We start from the raw sequence: 19,804 nt of genomic DNA, 5'->3' as shown, positions 1-19,804 counted from the left end.
CAACATTCCTTTGCTCATGACAGGGAGATTGGAATGCAGATGCCAGGACCTGATTGGCTCCTGGAAAGTTCTTTCAAGACCAGTCATCCTTTGCTCAGTAAGTACCCTCTGCTATATCTTATTTGAAACATTTTATCTTAGGTTATGTTTCAAGCATATATAAAAGAACAAAAATAACAGATTCTCATTACTGAATGCACAAAACAATACAATTTTCCATATTAGGAAAATAACCGAAAGCCCAACCCCAACCTTTTTCCTCTTTTCCTCCCTAGAACCAACCCTTCTCTAAAGTCCACATACACATCATTACACTGTTATTACCTGTGACAGAATTGGCATACTAGTGTTCTGTGTTTTTAATTCTTACAGAAATCAGAATCATGTACGTACCATTTTATACTTGTTAGTTCCATTCAAGAGTGTATTTTGAGATTAATTCATGTTAACTAATATAAATCTAATAGTCATTTTAGCTTTGTATCTGTTCCAATGAATGAATGAATGAATGACTTATTTATCTCTTAGAATACTCTGGACAATAACATGTCCCTCTCTTCCTGTCACACCTCATACTGTAATACACACTGTATACTCCTGTATGGTTCTTGCATGTACATGTAAATTTCTTTTTTTTTTTTTTTTTTTTTTTTTTGGTTTAGAATGATGGTTCTTGCAAAACACCTCAAATTTTACTCATGGTACAAAAAGTAATAAATGACACATTAGTACAGAAAAACACACAGCTTATAGCTCATCCTTTAAAACCAGAAGATAAGTGAAAAGTCAGCACAGATTCTTATTTTCACTATAAAAAGTAAAATAAAAAAGTACACAGGGGAACTGAACTGTTTTTTCCTTCTTTCCAGGGATGTGACACACATAAGTTCTCTGGTCTGTACTAAACAAAACAATGTAGTAAACCAAAGCTGACACACGACCAGTAAAGCCGTCCACTGCCTCCTCCTCATGCTGAGCTAGACCAGTGAACACCATCTTGGTAGGAGATTATGACGGGAAGAAGAAATCGCAGAGTCTTTACCTACCCTAATAAAAAAACCAAACAACTGGCTTACACAGAAAGGGTTTTAAGCCAACATGCACAGCACACCTGACATGCCATGACGCAGGGTCGCTTCAGCCTGTTCCAGCACACAGCAGACATTCTCTGGTGCTGCTGAAACAGGTGCACCAACATGAAAAGCATTTTTATCTTTACAGCACTAATGACTAAAAAGCACATAGCATATAATACTTTGATCTTTAGGTGGATAATCATGGAAGTTCCAAGATCATATCCACTAAGTTTGCCTGAGTATTCATCTATAAAAATATTTTTCAAAAATAATGCTTGAAAGAGACTTCTAGAAACAGTGGGACTATATCAGGACCAACAGAAGACAGTGTTACAAGGACCAGGTATGTTAAGACTGGGAGTTGACTTTCACACCACACGTAGCTTTTAGGTAAAAGACATCTCTCTTGGTTGACCCCACAGCCAGCACAAGCTGTGATCAGAGGAGACGCAGAAATCGCAGGACAGGCAGCTGGCTCCAGTAGCTCCCTAGATAAATACTCCCAAACAAAAACCCCATTGAGGGTGAAGGACTGAAACTATGTCCCATGTAAAAAAGAGCAGTGAGTGCACAAAGGACTCATGCAAAGCCTGCTGGGAAGAGGAGGGTTCATGGTTGTAGTTATGCACACCAACATGTACCAGGGAAGGGCTCCCAGGTGGGCCTGATCATAGGGGCCTGACCCAAGCACCTGAGAGGTGACTAGGTGGGGAGGGGAAGAACACTAATACAAAACGGCTTGTCAGGAGAAGTGGGTCCAAAGGACCAGTCATGTTGTTTCTGACCTGTCAATACTTAACACAAACCAAGGGCTGCAGAACAGTCTTTCTGAGATGGACTCTTCTGTCGTCATTAGCTGTAGTCTCTCTGAGTCTGTCAGACTGGTGACATCCAGAATGTTCCTGTTCATTGCCTGGAGATGGGACCTAGTGCCTCAGATTGTTCTGGGAAGCTGGCATAGAGGATGATTTGCACAATGAAGTCACCACTAAGCCACTGCTTAAGTCCAGACCCCGGCCTTCCTTTTCTGTAATGTAGTTGTGAAAGCCGCCCTGTTAAATCCAGGAATCCGCTCCAGCAGCTGTTCTTCAATATATTTTTTCCACCAGAGAAATATATTCGTTAAAAATGGGTGTGTAGATGAGTTTATTCTCTTCTGTATCTTCAAACTCCTGGTAGTACCTGTCCATGAAGTTTCTCTGTAATAACTGGAACTCGTCATCCATGACCATGTCCTCTAGATATCCAACCACAGCATCAAATTCTGCATCGGATGCAGAGGAGAAGGACAGCGCGAAGCTCTCTTCCTCTAGGGCGTCCATCGCCGCGGCGCCGCATCCACCTGCGCGGGCGAGCGAGCCTGTCGGCCTCCTCTCCCGCCCGCGGCCCGGGCCCAGCCTCCGTCCTGCTCCACGGAGCCCACACCCGCATCGAGGGCACGGCGGCCCGCCAGCCGGGAGGAGGCCTCGCCGCCCAGGCCGCAGGCAGCCCACGGCCCAGACGGCTCAGCGCGAGGCCTGGCCTCGGGCTCCTGGCTGCGGCCTCGCGCCAGCCGGGCCTCCTCGCACAGCGAGGTCGCTCCGCCGCCGCCGCCGCCGCCGCCGCCGCCTCGGGTCCAGACGTCGGTTACCGACCCACATGTAAATTTCTTTAGGATATTTGCCCAGAACTCAAATTAATAGCCACAAAACATGATCCATTTGATTACTTAATTGCTCTCTAAACTGAATTACAGTTTCATTTCCATCAGTGGAAACAGCCAAGAAAGCAAGTCAGTAACAGCGTCACCATCCTCTCTCTCCTTCATAGGAATGGTCCCATAGTGTGTTGGCCAGGATCTAAAGTCCACCACTTGGAACCTGCCAACAGGGGGACAGCGTGTCACACCAGCTCTAAGGGACATGTTTCTTCCTTCTCTAAAGCCTTCCAACATGAAGCAGTGAAAAACAATCTTAGCATAAATCTTGTTGCCATCAGAGACCAAAAAAAAAAAAAAAAAAAGGCAGATCAACAGTCTCAGAGGCTGCTGATTACTCTTCTATAACCCTCTCAGTATAACATCTAACATGTCAAAGTGACCCACAAAGCACTAGTGACTCAGCCAGCCATGCTCCTCCCTCTCAGACCTCATCTAAGGCTCTCCACTGCCCTCTACCCTCTGGCCAAGGAGCCATCAATCAGCTTCTGAAACTCCTGCTTTCTCCCACCATTTCCTCTGTCAAGAAAGCTTCCCACGCCCAGCCCAGAGCTCTGCTGCCTCCAGCTGACCCTTTCAGTCCCTGAACTCTCAGGAGTTGCTTCCTGAGAGTAGCTGTCTCTACCTCTACTGTCCAGATCAGATTGCTTTGTTAAAAGCTAACCCCAAACTGGGCTCTTCCTTAAGCTCCTGTAGTTAGACTCTGGTTAGTGTAATTCATTGAGTAACATGTGTCTCCCCCACAAGAACAGAAGCTCTCTGAGGACAGACAGTGTCTGTGTCCGAATCTTCATTGCCTGTTCAATGTACTTTTACTGAATGGACACAGAGATGAACTCAAGCCAGAGAAAAATAAAAACATTTTACTTAGTCTTCTATTTTTCATATTCATAATATGTGAGTTACGAAGTGGAATGGAAAGAAAATGAGGACCTGTCAATCTAGCAGTTCTTGGCCAGACATCTGTTAGGATTGAGGGGAAAGCAAGAGAGTAGAGGTTTGAAAGAAACGCTAGAGTCATCACAGCACACAAGACTCAGGAAGATCAACTCACATAATAAAGAAAACCTATTTAAATTTGTTTAACCTCGCATTTCAGAACTTATTTAGACCTCCAACTGCCACCTGTGTAACACATTTTGTGAAACATAGGTGGAGTTCTGAGCATCAGAGTGGGCATGCAGCATGCCTGGGTTCTCACCCCAGCTCTGCTGGACTTCAAGCCCATTCTCTAAAATACAAAGGTTAGGGAAGAAAATTTCTAAGGTCTCTTCAGCCCAAGATTTTAGGACCTTGGAGCACATTCTCAAGCCCACACTGTTTGTAGACAGCAAGAACATGTACAGAGTGCAGGTCGCTCATCCTGTAAAGGAATAAATCTTGGACTGTGAAAAATACTCCTAGAGTAAGAAGCAAGACTCAAATGCTGGCCAAAAAGACCAAAGTAGGATACTTTGAAGATGGAGTAGACACATGGCCCAGCTAGGTGATCCATTATGTATAGTTACTGAGTTACCAGAAGAAACATCAGAAGTAGACACCAATTACCCCAGGACTGATAAGTCTCCCCGGGTGGAGTGATTTTCCTTCTCCTGGTAGACTCCACACCTGGCTTCCGCCCACTCACTCAGTGGAAGCCTTGCACGTCTTGCCTACTCAGGTGATCACCTATCTTCTAGGATTTATCTACAGATGCTTTCTTATACGCCAATCATTAATGATCAGAAGCTTTTGAAAAGGAGAAAAACAATTCAAAAACAATGAAAAGCAATGACACCAATGACAAGGAAATTAAAGAAGTAATTACAGACCAAATGTTCTGGGTGTCTTGTTTTTGTTTGTTTTTTAAGCAATTATGTCATGTGGATTGTCATTTGGGAAGACTGCAGCATAAAAGCTCACTGAATACAGGGAATCTGTAATATTGCTTTATGATATTTTTGAAAATAAAAAATAGAAAGAATATAGGACATAGGAGTTTCAATGCATTTACTCTTGATCACTTCCCTTTATGGATATATAAAAGCCCAGGAGATAAGATAGTTCTCACTTTTTAGCATTTCCTAACATATTACTTTACTTAAGTTATATAGGAAGAAGGAAAAGGGAAGGTAGTTCTGCCTATTCATTCTTTAAGACTCTTAGAAAACTGGCTGAGTGCTGCGGCATCTGCCTGTAATCCCAGGTACTTGGGAGGCTGAGTCAGGAGGATCACAAATTCCAGGCTAGCCTCAGCAACTTAGTGAGATTCAAAATAAAAAAATAAAAAGGGCTGACAATATATCTCAATGGTACAGTGTAAGTGTTCCTGGGTTCAATTCGTAGTGTGTGGGAAAAAGAACTCTCATAAATGCACATCTATAAAAAAATATGTTACGCTATTAGAACATCATCACCCATCCTTCAGAATGTATTTTGTGATTTATTTTGATTCTAGACAGCTTTAATATTTCCAACATTAAAGAAAAAGTCCACCACATCAATAGACTTAAAAATAAGAACCATATGATCATCTCGATAGATGCAGAAAAGGCATTCGACAAAGTACAGCATCCCTTTATGTTCAAAACTCTAGAAAAATTAGGGATAACAGGATCATTCCTCAACATTGTTAAAGCAATCTATGATAAGCCACAGGCCAGCATCATCCTAAATGGAGAAAAATTGAAGGCATTCCCTCTAAGATCTGGTACAAGACAAGGATGCCCTCTCTCACCACTTCTGTTCAACATAGTCCTCGAAACACTGGCCAGAGCAATTAGACAGACGAAAGAAATTAAAGGCATAAAAATAGGAAAAGAAGAACTTAAATTATCACTATTTGCAGACGATATGATTCTATACCTAACAGACCCAAAAGGGTCTACAAAGAAACTATTAGAGTTAATAAATGAATTCAGCAAAGTGGCGGGATATAAAATCAACACACATAAATCAAATGCATTCCTGTATATCAGCGACAAATCCTCTGAAACAGAAATGAGGACAACTACTCCATTCACAATATCCCCCCAAAAAATAAAATACCTGGGAATCAATCTAACAAAAGAGGTGAAAGACCTATACAATGAAAACTACAGAACCCTAAAAAGAGACATAGAAGAAGACCTCAGAAGATGGAAAAATATACCCTGCTCATGGATAGGCAGAACTAACATCATCAAAATGGTGATATTACCAAAAGTTCTCTATAAGTTCAATGCTATCCCAATCAAAATCCCAACAGCATTTCTTGTAGAAATAGATAAAACAATCAGGAAATTCATATGGAATAATAAAAGACCCAGAATAGCAAAAACAATGCTAAGCAGGAAGTGTGAATCAGGCGGTATAGCGATACCAGACTTCAAACTATACTACAGAGCAATAGTAACAAAAACAGCATGGTACTGGTACCAAAACAGGCGAGCGGACCAATGGTACAGAATAGAAGACACAGTAACCAATCCGCAAAACTACAACTATCTTATATTTGATAAAGGGGCTAAAAGCATGCAATGGAGGAAGGATAGCATCTTCAACAAATGGTGCTGGGAAAACTGGAAATCCATTTGCATCAAAATGAAACTGAATCCCTTTCTCTCGCCATGCACAAAAGTTAACTCAAAATGGATCAAGGAGCTCGATATTAAATCAGAGACACGGCGTCTGATAGAAGAAAAAGTTGGCTATGATCTACATACTGTGGGGTCAGGCCCCAAATTCCTCAATAGGACACCCATAGCGCAAGAGTTAACAACCAGAATCAACAAATGGGACTTACTCAAACTAAGAAGTTTTCTCTCAACAAAAGAAACAATAAGAGAGATAAACAGGGAGCCTACATCCTGGGAACAAATCTTTACCCCACACACTTCAGATAGAGCCCTAATATCCAGAGTATACAAAGAACTCAAAAAATTAGATAATAAGATAACAAATAACCCAATCAACAAATGGGCCAAGGACCTGAACAGACACTTCTCAGAGGAGGACATACAATCAATCAACAAGTACATGAAAAAATGCTCAACATCGCTAGCAGTCAGAGAAATGCAAATCAAAACCACCCTAAGATACCATCTCACTCCAGTAAGATTGGCAGCCATTAAAAAATCCAACAACAACAAGTGCTGGTGAGGATGTGGGGAAATGGGTACACTTGTTCATTGTTGGTGGGACTGCAAAATGGTGCAGCCAATTTGGAAAGCAGTATGGAGATTTCTTGGAAAGTTGGGAATGGAACCACCATTTGACCCAGCTATTCCCCTTCTCGGTCTATTCCCTAAAGACCTAACAAGAGCATGCTACAGGGACACTGCTATATCGATGTTCATAGCAGCACAATTCACGATAGCAAGACTGTGGAACCAACCTAGAAGCCCTTCAATAGATGAATGGATTAAAAAAATGTGGCATTTATACACAATGGAGTATTACTCTGCAATAAGAAATGACAAAATCATAGAATTTGGAGGGAAATGGATGGCATTAGAGCAGATTATGCTAAGTGAAGCTAGCCAATCCTTAAAAAACAAATGTCAAATGTCTTCTTTGATTTAAGGGGAGTAACCAAGGACAGGGTAGAGACGAAGAGCTTGAGGAAGATTAACATTAAACAGGGATGATAGGCGGGAGGGAAAGTGAGAGTTAAGGGAAATTGCATGGAACTGGAAGGTGAGCCTCAGGGTTATACACAATTACATATAAGAGGAAAGGAGGAGTAGGAGGAAAATTATATAAGTGGAAGAAACGATTTATAGTAGAGGGGATGGAGAGAGAGTAGGGGAGGGGAGGGGAGGGGAGGGGTGAGGGGACAGTGGAGAATGGGATAGACAGCAGAATACATCAGTCACTAGAAAGGCAATTTGTAAATCAATGGAAATGTAACTGATGTGACACAGCAATCTGTAAACGGGGTAAAAATGGGAGTTCATAACCCACTTGAATCAATCTGTGAAATATGGTATGTTAAGAACTATGTAATGTTATGAACAACCAACAATAAAATAATTAAAAAAAAATAACATTAAAAAAAAAAAAGAAAAAGTCAACAAATGTTCTAGATTTAATGTGTTTAGAGTAAATTTCATCTAACTGAAATTATTAGCACTAAATTCAAATGCACACGGCAATTTTTAAGAGGAAAGTCATATATTCTATAAAAATTAAGATTTAATAAGGAAAACTAAAACATCCTAACAATTCTTCTAGAGACTTATTTAAAATTATCTGATGAAACATCCTAGATTTCAAAGTCACATGAGGTGAGCATAGATGGGATATTTGTTTCGTGTAAGATTAAAAGTTACTCTACCCCACACCCCAACAGAACGAGAGCAAAATAGGTCTGCATAAGTGCTTTTAATCAATTCAGTGCTTATTTTCACTATTATTATAGCTTATTTTAATCAGATTTAAAATTAAATAAGTTGTTCTTTTCTGTGCTTTTCGTATTCATGATATCGAGGTATCTGAGTCCTGACACTGAATAATATTACACATGTATTTTACTTGTCATATTAAACCTGTATTTTATTTGCTGTACACAACCCCAGCCCCATATTTGATCTTGAAACTGCTCTTGACCTTTCATAATCTAACATTAGACAACTTTACACACTCTAATATTACATAGTAGAAAGCGCAGCCTGCACTTATTGTAGAAAAAGTAAGCCCAGATTCAGAAAAAGATTCATGCTACAGAAGTGTAAACACTGCTAGGGAATTAAAACTAATTTTCTGTAATCAAGACTTAAATTCCTTCCTCTGTCCTGAAAAAAAATCTTAATAAACTCTCAAACTACAAAAGCTCTTATCATCTGAGATTAAGTAAACATCTTAATAAATTAAGAAAACATCATTAGATTATGATCTTTATATAGTTTTTAATGTACTTTATTGAAATCTGGGGTTCATGGTCAAAATGTGTCTGAGAAGTTAGTTTAGAAGTTATTGGGCAACTAACCCCTGTTGGCAAAGTCTTGTGTTAGGTTTGTGTCCTATCTTACAACTTTATCCTATAGAAAGCACTTGGGTATTTTTCCTTTTTTACATAATCTATTCCTCTTTTTAAAAAATATTTATTTTTTTAGTTGTAGTTGGACACAATACCTTTATTTTATTTATTTGTTTTATGTGGTGCTAAGGATCGAACCCAGGGGATGACACGTGCTATACCGCTGAGCCACAACCCCAGCCCCATTCACCTACTCCTCTTTAAATATCATTAAGGAAGTATCTTTCACATATACAGCCTCAAGCGTCTCACCCACAGAGGCTTCACTCTGTTAGACTTACTTCCTTAGGATTATCTAATACAGTGGGATTTATAAAAAGACTTTTATCATGGCCAAAGAGAAGGTCCATTGGTAATTAACCTTGCTTAACATATTTCTAAAAAATCCTATCTGGTTCCTTTAATCATCCATGACTTTTTGTTCCAGGAAGACAATCAAAAGGCGTGTTCTCTTCCTTCCTGTTGATTACATGTTCCATAAAAAGCTGATGAAAGCTCATGCCTGACTGGCCTAACCTCCAGACCGTCCACTGTACCCTGGACGGTGAGAGGCTGCCTGCCAGGGGATCCTTTCAAACACAGTTGACTGGGTGACACTCTCACTGCCTTTACCACATGGATTTGAAAGCTACAGGAAAGTGCTTTAAGGACCACAGGAAAATGCACCTATTTGATTTAGAATAAATTAAAAAAAAAATCCTTCTTCCTTCTCTTTTTGGGGGGCAGGGGTGGGCGAGGGGTACCGGGATTGAACTCAGGGTCACCTGACCACTGAGCCACATCTCCAGCTCTATTTTGTTATTTTATTTATTTTAGAGACAGGGTCTCACTGAGTCACTTGGTGCCTCGCTTTTGCTGAGGCTGGCTTTGAACTTGTGATCCTCCTGCATCGGCCTCTTGAGCCACTGGGATTACAAGTATGCGCCATCACATCCAGCTCCTTCTTCCTCTTCCCTGAGAAAATTAGGAGTCTGAATGTAAATATTTTCACACTAAAAGATCTGGCAACATTTAAGAGTATATTTGCAGTATAGGGTTAACAAAAGTAGAGAAAGAAAATAACTGTCTCTGGTTTCATTTATAAAATCAACCCCCAAAAAAAGAAAGAAAGAAAGAAAATTTGAGCTGCTAGATTCCTGCCCCCTTAGGAAATCGGTAAAGCAAATTTTCTTTTCTTTTGCCTTTTCTAATTTGCCTTTGTGCTCTTGACCCATGAAACTGTATCTGATTACCTATCTGTGAGGATAATATACCAAAATTGATGATTGACATTTTAACAGACTGAACAGTAATATTTCACCACTAAAATGTGGATAGTTTTCTGAGGGCTCTTTGTACAAGTGAGTTTCATAAATAACCAGTATGCTGAGGATTTAATTATGAAGTCAGAACGCTTGATTCGCGGCCCTCTTTTCAGAGCCAAACACCTCTTCTTTCTTAGACTTATCCTAGAGAGTGTAATCACCAACACTTACCTTGTTTACTTCCCAGTCTTCCTCCAGCTCTTCCACTCCCACCAAGAGCCGAGTGGACCCCACTAGCTCAGAAGTGGCCTGCCTCTGTCTGCCTGGCAGAGGAAACTTCTCATTCTTTTCTATTGAGCATTTTGATTTGAGAAGGCTGTTGAGATAATTTTCAGTCTCCTGTTTAGCAGATTCAATTCTGTTTTCCAAATCTTTTTGTTTACACGTAAGTGATTTTATATCATCTTTAATAATAATCTGTCCCACTGAAGATGTATTTTGCTTGATGGATTTTGCTAATGCTAAAATCTTCTTCAGTGTGCCATCTTGTAAACTGAGTCTACTTTCTAGTTCCTGTGAGTGGAGAAAAGATTATTGTCAAAAGCAACTCCATTGAATTGTCAGAAGAGCTGGCTTCTGTAAATTACAGTGCTACATTAGTAGAAATCATGTATTGAAAACTCCATCAATGCATACCACAGAGAAGAAACTTTGGGTAAAATTTAAGCCAATATAGCATCAAAACATATTTTATAAGGAGATTTGCAACAAGTAATGCAGTAAATGTTTACAGCATAGGTTGTAAAACATAGGAGGTGGTCAACAGATATTTGTTGAATATTCATGTTTTGTTTAAGATAGTCTTTCCACAAGTGAAAACTCTAAAGAAAAGTGCCTGCTATGTGTAAAGTATTAAAAAGAAGAAAAGAACCATGTGCCCACATGAATCTAATTCTAATATTTAAAATTCAAAGACTTGGAGGTGATGAGAAATAAAACTATCAGGTATACTCTCTTAGATATGGTAGAAATTCAATCAATAATTACAACATGCATGAACAAATGAGGCTAACTTGAAAACTCCAGACAGAAGAAGAATTTGAAGTACCACAGTAGCCAATGAAGAACTTTAAGTATTACAGTAGCCATTGATGTTACTGGTGAAATGGAATATGTCTTACAGTATTCTATGGACTGTGCGGGATTTATTAGTCACTAACTTAAAGGGCAATAAGTATTCACTCATTCATTTAACTAACAGTTAAGTACTAGGATAGGTTTTGAAGTTACATAAATGAATAAGAGTCCCTTCAAGTTCATATAGTTGAGTGGTACAGACAGGTCACAGGTAGAATTATCTCCAAAGGCCACTGAGTCAGAGTACAGTTCAACTCAAATTACAAATGGATTTGGCCACTAAAGAACAATGTTCCCATTGTTTTGACTTTTCAGAACTTTTGCTATCTAAGTTATTTGAATAACACTTAAATTTCTGATCAAAACCACTGATTAGTCAAGTTCTAATGAATGTTGATTTTTTTCCAAAAATGTCTATCATATATGGACATTGTTTGATACCTGCAGTTTCTGCAATTTGTCCTCAATTGCTGTTTGATCCACCGGCAAATCAGAAAAACTAACTAATTCCATGGAGATATTGTCCAATGTGGTATTCAGCTCTTTGATGCAAACCTCGTATGAATGGTGTTCTTCAACATGATCCTCTAATTTTTGCACAGAATCCTAAAAATAGAAACAACTGACAATTACCAATTATTTCTCTCTGAATTTTTCACTTTATAAATTACACAATTTATAAATATTTGTTTTACAAGGTTCCACCTTTTGAGAGTGTGTTCTGCCAGTCACAGTGGCACATACCTATAATCCCACAAATTGAGAGGCTGAGGCAAGAGGATTATAAATTCAAGTTTAGTGTGGTAACTTAGCAAGATTCTGTCTTAAAATAAAAAATAAAAAGGGCTGGAGATGTAGCTCAGTGATAGAGTGCCTCTGAATTCAATCCCCAGTAGCACAACAGAAAAGCCGAAATATGTCCACAACTGATCCAGAGTTCTGAATTAAAGATCTCAGTGTCTGAGGTATTTCATTGCAAAATCTGCATCTTTCCCTAAAAAATGACTCAATAAAAACACTTGTTCTTTTCATGCTTTATTGCCCTCATTTCCTTCCAGAAGATAATTTTTTTGGTAAGCAGTTTACAAAAAGAAATAACTATAAATTATATCCTTAAATCACAAACATCCATAATAAACCAGGTGCCTTAATTATCTGTTGCTTTAAAACCAAGAATTCACAGTTGGAGATGAGACTCTTCAAGATCAACCTCACCCCATGTTCCTTTCCTAAGAATCAAACTCAAATCTTACGTTAGGAAAAAGTCATCCTAACTCAAGAGCAAACCATTTTCAGGTTCCCTCTGTGGGGTAAGAAAATAAGATAACCACATCTGATCAGAAAAGCAGTTAGTATTAAATGAAGTGATATATAGTCACCTTAATCCCTTCCCAACTCTTAATATCTAGACAACAGGATTTCTTACCGGGGTAATCGTTACTTTGAACCCAGCTTTCAGTGTGCAAAGAATTACAAACAGTTCTATTAAAAGAATATATTCCCTCTTAACAAGCTGACGATTTACCACAATTCTTTCACTGCAAATAATGTCCTAAGATTTAAGAGAGGGGCACTTATAAGAAGGTAGGAACAAGATAAATGAAATGTCACAATATGGATGGATGAACGGGTGGGTGGATGGATGGATTGATAATTCGAACACTGTCCTTTTCATAGAGATGCCTAGAATCTTAAGCCATTCAACCCCTAAAGAACCAAACTTCAATGAAAGGTAATAACATTATCATCAAATAACCCACAGTGGATTCATCTAGCAAAACTATTTGGATTCCTCAATCTTTGAAAGTTGGCATTTTCATCTGTTATGGTTTGGATGTGAGGAGTCCCCAAACACCCCAACATCACGTGTGAGACAATGCAAGAGGGTCCAGAGGAGATGTGATTGGATTATGAAAGTCTTAACCCAACCAGTGGGTTAATCTCCTGATGTGATTAACTGAGTAGTAAATGAAGGCAGGTGGATATGTCTGGAGGAAATGGAGCGTTGGGGGTGTGGCTTTGAGGTATATATTTATATCTGGCAAAGATATTTGTATCTGCTTTGTGATCATCATGTGAGATGCTTTCCTCTGCCACACTCTTCTGCCATGATGTTCTGCCTCACCCCGAGCCCTGAGGAATGGAGCCAACCTTCTATGGACTAAGACCTCTGAAACTGTGAGCCTTCCTCTAAAGTTGTTCTGGTTGGGTCTTTTAGTCACAGCTGACTAAAACATCATGTAAAATGATAAATTAACTTTTGAAAGCTTTAGGCTTACCAAAAGAATGACAGCCAAGCAATAGTTCTGAATATGAATCTTGCATCAATAGAATGACTGCAACAATCATTTAAAATTGTATTTATCAAAGAATAAACTTCACCTGCAGTTGTTGAAGAAGACTCTCATGTAGATGTTTTATTTCCAGCCAAGGCTCCTCACTGAAGCTGGGATTTTTAGTGCACTCCAAGAGGTAATTTCCTTGAGATTTTAACTCCTTTAACAAGGATGTCAAATCTTGTGCTTTCTGGAGGAATTTCTTATAAATTTTTAACTGGGCTTTCTTCTCTGGCAGAGCATGTTGAAGGGCAAAGCCTGCTTCTTGCTTCTTCCTTAGTTCTATGAGCATTAATCTCAAGTCCTCCTTACTTTGCAAATACTTTTCCCCTTCTAGCAGAAGCTTTTCTTGATGGCTAAATTTCACCAAATATTTTATAAATGAAATAACAGCAAAATGGAAGGGCGTTTTGCATACTAGAGTTGAACACACATTATAATCAACAGCATTACAATAATACTAATTCACATTATTTCCAGAGACTCTTTAGGCACTATAATATTCTAAAATGGCACTAAATTTAGCTCAGAAATCGAGGCATAAATTATTTGCATATCTAAAACATAATTATTTTTTGTTACATAGTTTGATCAGAGAATATTTAATACTTTAAATTTCAAACTAGTCCCAATGGTTCTGTTAAACTCAAATGTAATTCTTACATTTCTTACAAAAGTAAAATAAGCATTCAGTATATTAACCAATTCTGGCTTATGCTTTCTGTATCTTCAATTTAGTTGTAATTTGGTGGTCTCTTTAGAAAAACATAAGCTTCACATTTCAAAACATGAAATGTACCATTTAAGACCAGATCAGAAATAAGTATGTTCTCCAGAAATTTGTCTACAGAATTTGGCCAACATTTATCAATGTTTCCACTTTAAGAATTTCTTAAGAAAAATATTCCAAAGCATCAGCTACTCCACAGTGATGCCATGCAGGCTCTGAGGGCTGACTGAGGGGAGGGGGTTAGCACAGAAGCAGGTACCGTGAACGTGGAATGAGAGGTGACGTGACTTGGTTTGGAAGAACCCCACAGGATGATGCACCAGATACACTGCCTGAGCATGCAGCAGCCGTTTCATATCTGACCTGAACTATTTCTCTTGCCTTGGACACCACTGACTTTCTCTCCAGTAGATATTATATCCAAACCCAGACACCAGACAAAACATACTTGTTATGACTCCTCTGAGAAATGAGAAAAAACACAAGCAGGGACAGCACTCCCACCCTCTACCTTAGGTATGTGCTGGCCAGATGGAGCGTGCTGTCCCACTGGTTGGTGATATCAGCAAGGGTCTCCTGCACCAACGGGGCCTCACAGCTCTCGGCTTGTCTCGTAATGGTCTGTATTTTGGCGTCCCCTTCAGGCTTTAGTAAAATGATTTCCTGAAACACAAAATACAAAAGATCTTATAATTTCATTCATATTACTAGACGTTTTACATAGCATAAAGCTTACAAATAAAGATATCCTAAGATTCTAACTGCAGAGCATATTTCAAAATAACCCTTTCATTTTCATATATGCCCCAAATACAAAGACATCCCCTTCACATTTATAAAGAGTTGGTTCTTGATAAACATCTGTCAGTTTGAGCTGATCAGGATCAGGAGGTGAGTTCCTATTCACTGCCTCATTTTCAACTGCTTTCTTAATTTCATATGCTAAAAAAAGCTGGATAAATCCTCCTTCCTATTCTCTTCTATTATTTATAAATGGAGAATTAGGGCAGCAAACTAAATAAGACCTTCTTATTCAACCCAGAATAGATTTATGGTCTCCCATAGGAAAACACAGCTTTCCTCTCAGTATCAACTCTTATTTCTCCACCCTGACAACAATTCTTATTCTCTGTTCTCATTCCCTCTTTTGCCCTGACAACTCAGTTCTCTCCCTCTTGTAAAATCTACTTGAGATTTGTCATCAAAGAAAACTTTCAGACATAATCCCAAATGATGCTGAATACTAAGTATCACCACCAACCCTCTCAGCTCACTCTTCTTGAGCATCTCTTCCTCTAAAAAATGCTTCAATTTATGTGAGTCCAATAAGTACATAGGCTTCTATGCCCTGCTTTTATTTTTTTGAGACTGGGGTTCAATAAGTTTCCCAGGCTGGCCTTGAACTTGTGATCCTGGTTCCTCAGTCCCAAGTCACTAGGATTACAGGCGGGCAGCATCGTAGCTGGCTTGTGCCCTGTACTTTAAACCAGCAATATTCACTGAATGAATCTCCCCTTGGAGAGAAAGAGGACTCCAAGAAGCATGAGATTTCTTTTTCTTCACCTCCACTAAGCATCTAGTAATCCTTCTGTGAGCATATAAACCCACCCCAAGAAATACTCTCCACCCTGCACTTGACCTTGCTAATGCCTCTACTGTACAGACATACATTCACTTTTGTATCCTAGCACCTGCTGTGGCTCTGATCTATTGTCTTTATTTCAATTCTTCTGCATGCAGTGAAGATGGAAAATAATTGGGTACTGCCCTCTCAAAGACAGGATATTCTTTCTCTCTTTCATATGCATTAAAATAATTTTAGATCCATCATAACCCTTCTCTTTTGTAAGCTCAGTGATTTGAATTTCTTCAACCATTCCACAGTGATTCTATTAAGAAACAAATCTTTGCAGTTTCCTCTAAATCTTTTCAAAATTAGAGTTCACTCTGACCTCTCAAATTCAGTTTCCAGTTATACCTTTATTTTTTGGATTCTCTCCTCGAGTGGCATTTTGCCTTCAGATGAGTTCAAAGCCATAAGAGACTCTTTAATCTCTTTTATCCAATGAATCACATCATGTGCAAGATCATTAAAGCTCTGGTCCTCAGCAGGTGGCAACTTAAATTCTTCTTCAATTTCATGTAATTGTCTCAATAATGTCTGGTATCTTTCAATCAAACATGTTGATTCGTTTATTATTTCATCTTCCTCAGTAAACCCATGGTCCTTCAAAGAGTCATTCAACTGGACCAGAGATTCAAACTGTTCCCTGTAATTTACAAATAACATTGAAAGTTTATAGGAGTCACTCCTACACAGTAGAAGAAATCATATTCCCAAGTAATATATTTCATATTAGATCATGATACCTCTTTTCAGCTAATGCTTGACAAAATAGCTCAGTTTTCTCTCCTGATTCTTCCATTTCTTTCCATTCCTCTTCTTGATTAGTCAACCACTTACTCAGGCTTCTGCAATCATCCTGCAGTCTAAAAGAATATTACAAAGATCAGGATATATTTTTAAGCAAAAAATGTTTATACTCAAGAGGATAGCAAGAACCTTGTCAGTCAACCAAGTTTTTACTATTAGTTTTATTTTTTGAGAAAACTTGTAACATATAAAACCTAAACAACTGCCTATATTATAAGGAAATTCATTAAAGTAATGAACCATACAAAAGTATTATAAATAACAGGGAAAAAAAACCCAAAATGTTTGGACTGTACCCTGAACCTTTGCCATTAGTTAATTTGTAGAAACTCCTAGCACCAAACCTGAATTTAAAAGTCTAGCCAGGGCAGTGTACACTTGTAACTCCAGCTACTTCAGAGGCAGAGGCAGGAGCAGAATATTGGAGGCCAGACTGGACAACTTGGCAAGATCCTACCTCAAAATAAAAAATAAGAAGGGCTGGGGATTGAGGCTCAGTGGTAGAGCACCCTTTGGTTCAATCTGCAATACTTAATTAATTAGTTAATTAATTTTTAAAATGAAGTACAGTCCAGGGCTAGGAGCATAACTCAGGGGTACAGCACTTGCCTAGCACACATGAGAACCCGAGTTCAATACCGAGTGCCCCCCCTGCCAACACACATGCACACATGCATACACACAAACACACACACACACACACACACACACACACACACACACACACTCACACACCAAAAAAAAAACCCAAACCACAAAGAGTATAGTTGGCCCTCTGTATCTGTGAGTTCCACATTCATGAAGTGAGCCAACCACAGATCAAAAATATTTGGAAAAATAGAAATTGCATCTATACTGACTTTTTTTTTCTTTGTACTTCCCTAAACAATACGGTATAACAGCTACTTGCATAGCCTTTAAATTGTATTAGGTATTACAAGTAACCCAGAGATTTAAAATATATGAGATGCCCTTAAAGTATCAGGAACACAAATTCTGGTTTTTGTTTTTGCTAAATATGAATGAAAAAAGACACACAATTCCAAGAATTACCATCTCATGATCTTAAAAAGAAAACCTACATAATGGCCCCAATGGTTTAAAAAAAAAAAAAAAAAAAAGCAATCCTGAGAAATGGAAGATAGAGATATTAAGTCCTGATCATGTTGTTTGAACCAACTACTCAAGCTCCTGTTAAGCTATATGTAACTCAATTTTTCAGTTCTATGAATTATTAAATTGCTTTAAAAAAAACAAAGGCAGTTAGAGGGGGCTAGGGTTGTAGTTCAGTGGTAGAGCACTCGCCTTACACATGAGAGGCACTGGATTCAATCCTCAGCACCACATAAAAATAAATAAATATATTGTATCCATCTACAACTTAAAAAAAATATTTTAAAAAAGGCAGAAATAAAGAGAAATATACTGTTGTTTATAACCTGAAGCATCTCCTCTAATAAGAATCAACATTACTGTCTCATCAGAAGATGAAAAGGGTTCTTAATAATAATTAAAATAAATCAAATAGGACTTCCTGAAATTTCACATTAATATACAAGGGTTATATGCAAATATTATACATTTTATATAAGCAACTTGAGCATCTGTGGATTTTGGATGCTTAGATACCAAGGAATAATTATATCTACTTTACCTATTAAATTTGTATGTACTGCATATCACAGCATACACTGTACTGAGGAAGAGCACACGAGAAATAACTCTAAAAATATCCCGTGAAAATGTTATTCAGATATCACCTTGACTTCGTACCTCAGTAGCTGCTCCAGGTAGTTATCGAGTTCCTTTGCCTGGGCCTCACATATGGACACCATTTTTTCTAATTCAACTTCTTGACTCACAAGCCAACTGTTAAGCTCTTTAACATGGGCTTTAGGTAGGTGCTTCTTCACATGCTGCAATACAGTTTCTACCTGCTGTATTTTACTGCTTCTTCCTTCAAGAGTCAAGAAATCCTTAGGAAAGACAAAAAATCAATTATGATCTAAAGGTAGTCACCTGCCACCCCCATGACACTTTTCCAAAGCAGTACACAGATGTTGCCAGTTCCCAGCTAACATTCTCACAGAAGGAAAGTAATGAAGGGGTGGCTAACTCCAATGGTAGACGACCTATGGTAGTTCTGGATGTGTGTATCCATTTGCACTTGACTTTCTGGATATCACATCTAGCATAGCAGTACAGAGCCACCAGGAGGTCCCTCAGAGCAGGACCAGGAAAGCTACATTCTCCTCTCCTGGCTCTCCTCAACTCTTCCTAAATACTTGCTCTGACATCCTTATATAAAACTAAACACTATTTTCCATTTAACCTTTCCAACACCAGAATTTTTTTTCCCAATGTTTGTGTTTCAAAGGTTTGGGTGTGAATTGCTGAGGCCCATGAAATGGGCAAATTAAAAGCAAGAGAAAAAAAAAAGTGGGGCTTTAAAGAAACAAGAAAGATGATTCCATTAATAAAGCATAGTACCATTAAAACAATAAATTAAACAAAATGTTTAGTGCTTTCAATAAGCTTGAGAACATGACTTGTCATCAAAATATTAATGTACTAGATAATCTACCCCAAAATGATCAATATTTAAGGGTGCCAAAGGTATCTTACAAGCTCTGTACACTCAGTGCTCTGTCCAGCTATACATTAAAGTTCAATGGCAATTTTTATCAGAAATATGACTGGGGGGCTGGGGTTGTGGCTCAGTGGTAGAGTACTTGTCTGGCACGTACAGAGCCCTGGGTTCAATCCTCAGCATCACATTAAAAAAAAAATTAAAAGGTGTCCAACCACAAGTTAAAAATAAAATATTAAAAATATTTTTAAAAACATGACTGGGAAAATAATTAAATGAAGTCATCTTTTTTCAAGGGAAAAAAAGAAATTTTATAGTCCAAATTAGGTGAAGTCTTCATCTTTGATCAAACATGATTTTAACACAATTGAATTAACTAAAACAGCATCTTAGAGTAGTATCAAAGTGGAACTTGTTTAAGCTACTTGCACACTTAACTCAGTAAAAACAGAGTTCCAAAATATTTAGGAAAAAAGCCTGGTTACTTGGAACTATCATCTGTTAAATAAAAAAAAAAATAGTCAAAGTAATTATTATTTTATCTACTTAAAATTAAGTTTCAT

General features: G+C 38.3%; 1 protein-coding gene and 1 pseudogene across 8 annotated transcripts in view; both read right to left on the bottom strand.

Annotated features, from left to right (window-relative positions):
• The window catches only part of SYNE2 (spectrin repeat containing nuclear envelope protein 2), a 336,255-nt gene that overhangs the window by 162,512 nt on the left and 153,939 nt on the right, over positions 1 to 19,804 (bottom strand). For all 7 annotated transcript variants that reach the window (XM_081290325.1, XM_081290328.1, XM_081290329.1 and 4 more), the window contains exons 39-45: positions 18,425 to 18,627; positions 16,588 to 16,707; positions 16,196 to 16,487; positions 14,729 to 14,880; positions 13,534 to 13,843; positions 11,593 to 11,757; positions 10,246 to 10,587 (exon numbers count right to left, since the gene is read on the bottom strand). In XM_081290325.1, the coding sequence (XP_081146451.1) occupies positions 10,246 to 10,587; positions 11,593 to 11,757; positions 13,534 to 13,843; positions 14,729 to 14,880; positions 16,196 to 16,487; positions 16,588 to 16,707; positions 18,425 to 18,627 (1,584 nt within the window). The remainder of the gene's footprint in view (positions 1 to 10,245; positions 10,588 to 11,592; positions 11,758 to 13,533; positions 13,844 to 14,728; positions 14,881 to 16,195; positions 16,488 to 16,587; positions 16,708 to 18,424; positions 18,628 to 19,804) is intronic.
• Positions 658 to 2,423, bottom strand: LOC308646866 (ADP-ribosylation factor-like protein 2-binding protein; annotated as a pseudogene). The gene is made up of 2 exons (XR_014024414.1): positions 1,883 to 2,423; positions 658 to 1,047 (listed from the first exon to the last, which is right to left on the bottom strand). The product of XR_014024414.1 is annotated as an ADP-ribosylation factor-like protein 2-binding protein (transcript).

This window comes from Spermophilus citellus, assembly GCF_964194105.1.
Source record: "Spermophilus citellus genome assembly, chromosome: 4".
NCBI lineage: Eukaryota > Metazoa > Chordata > Mammalia > Rodentia > Sciuridae > Spermophilus > Spermophilus citellus.
Note: the sequence above shows the minus strand (reverse complement) of the source record. Positions and strands in the feature narration are given on the sequence as shown.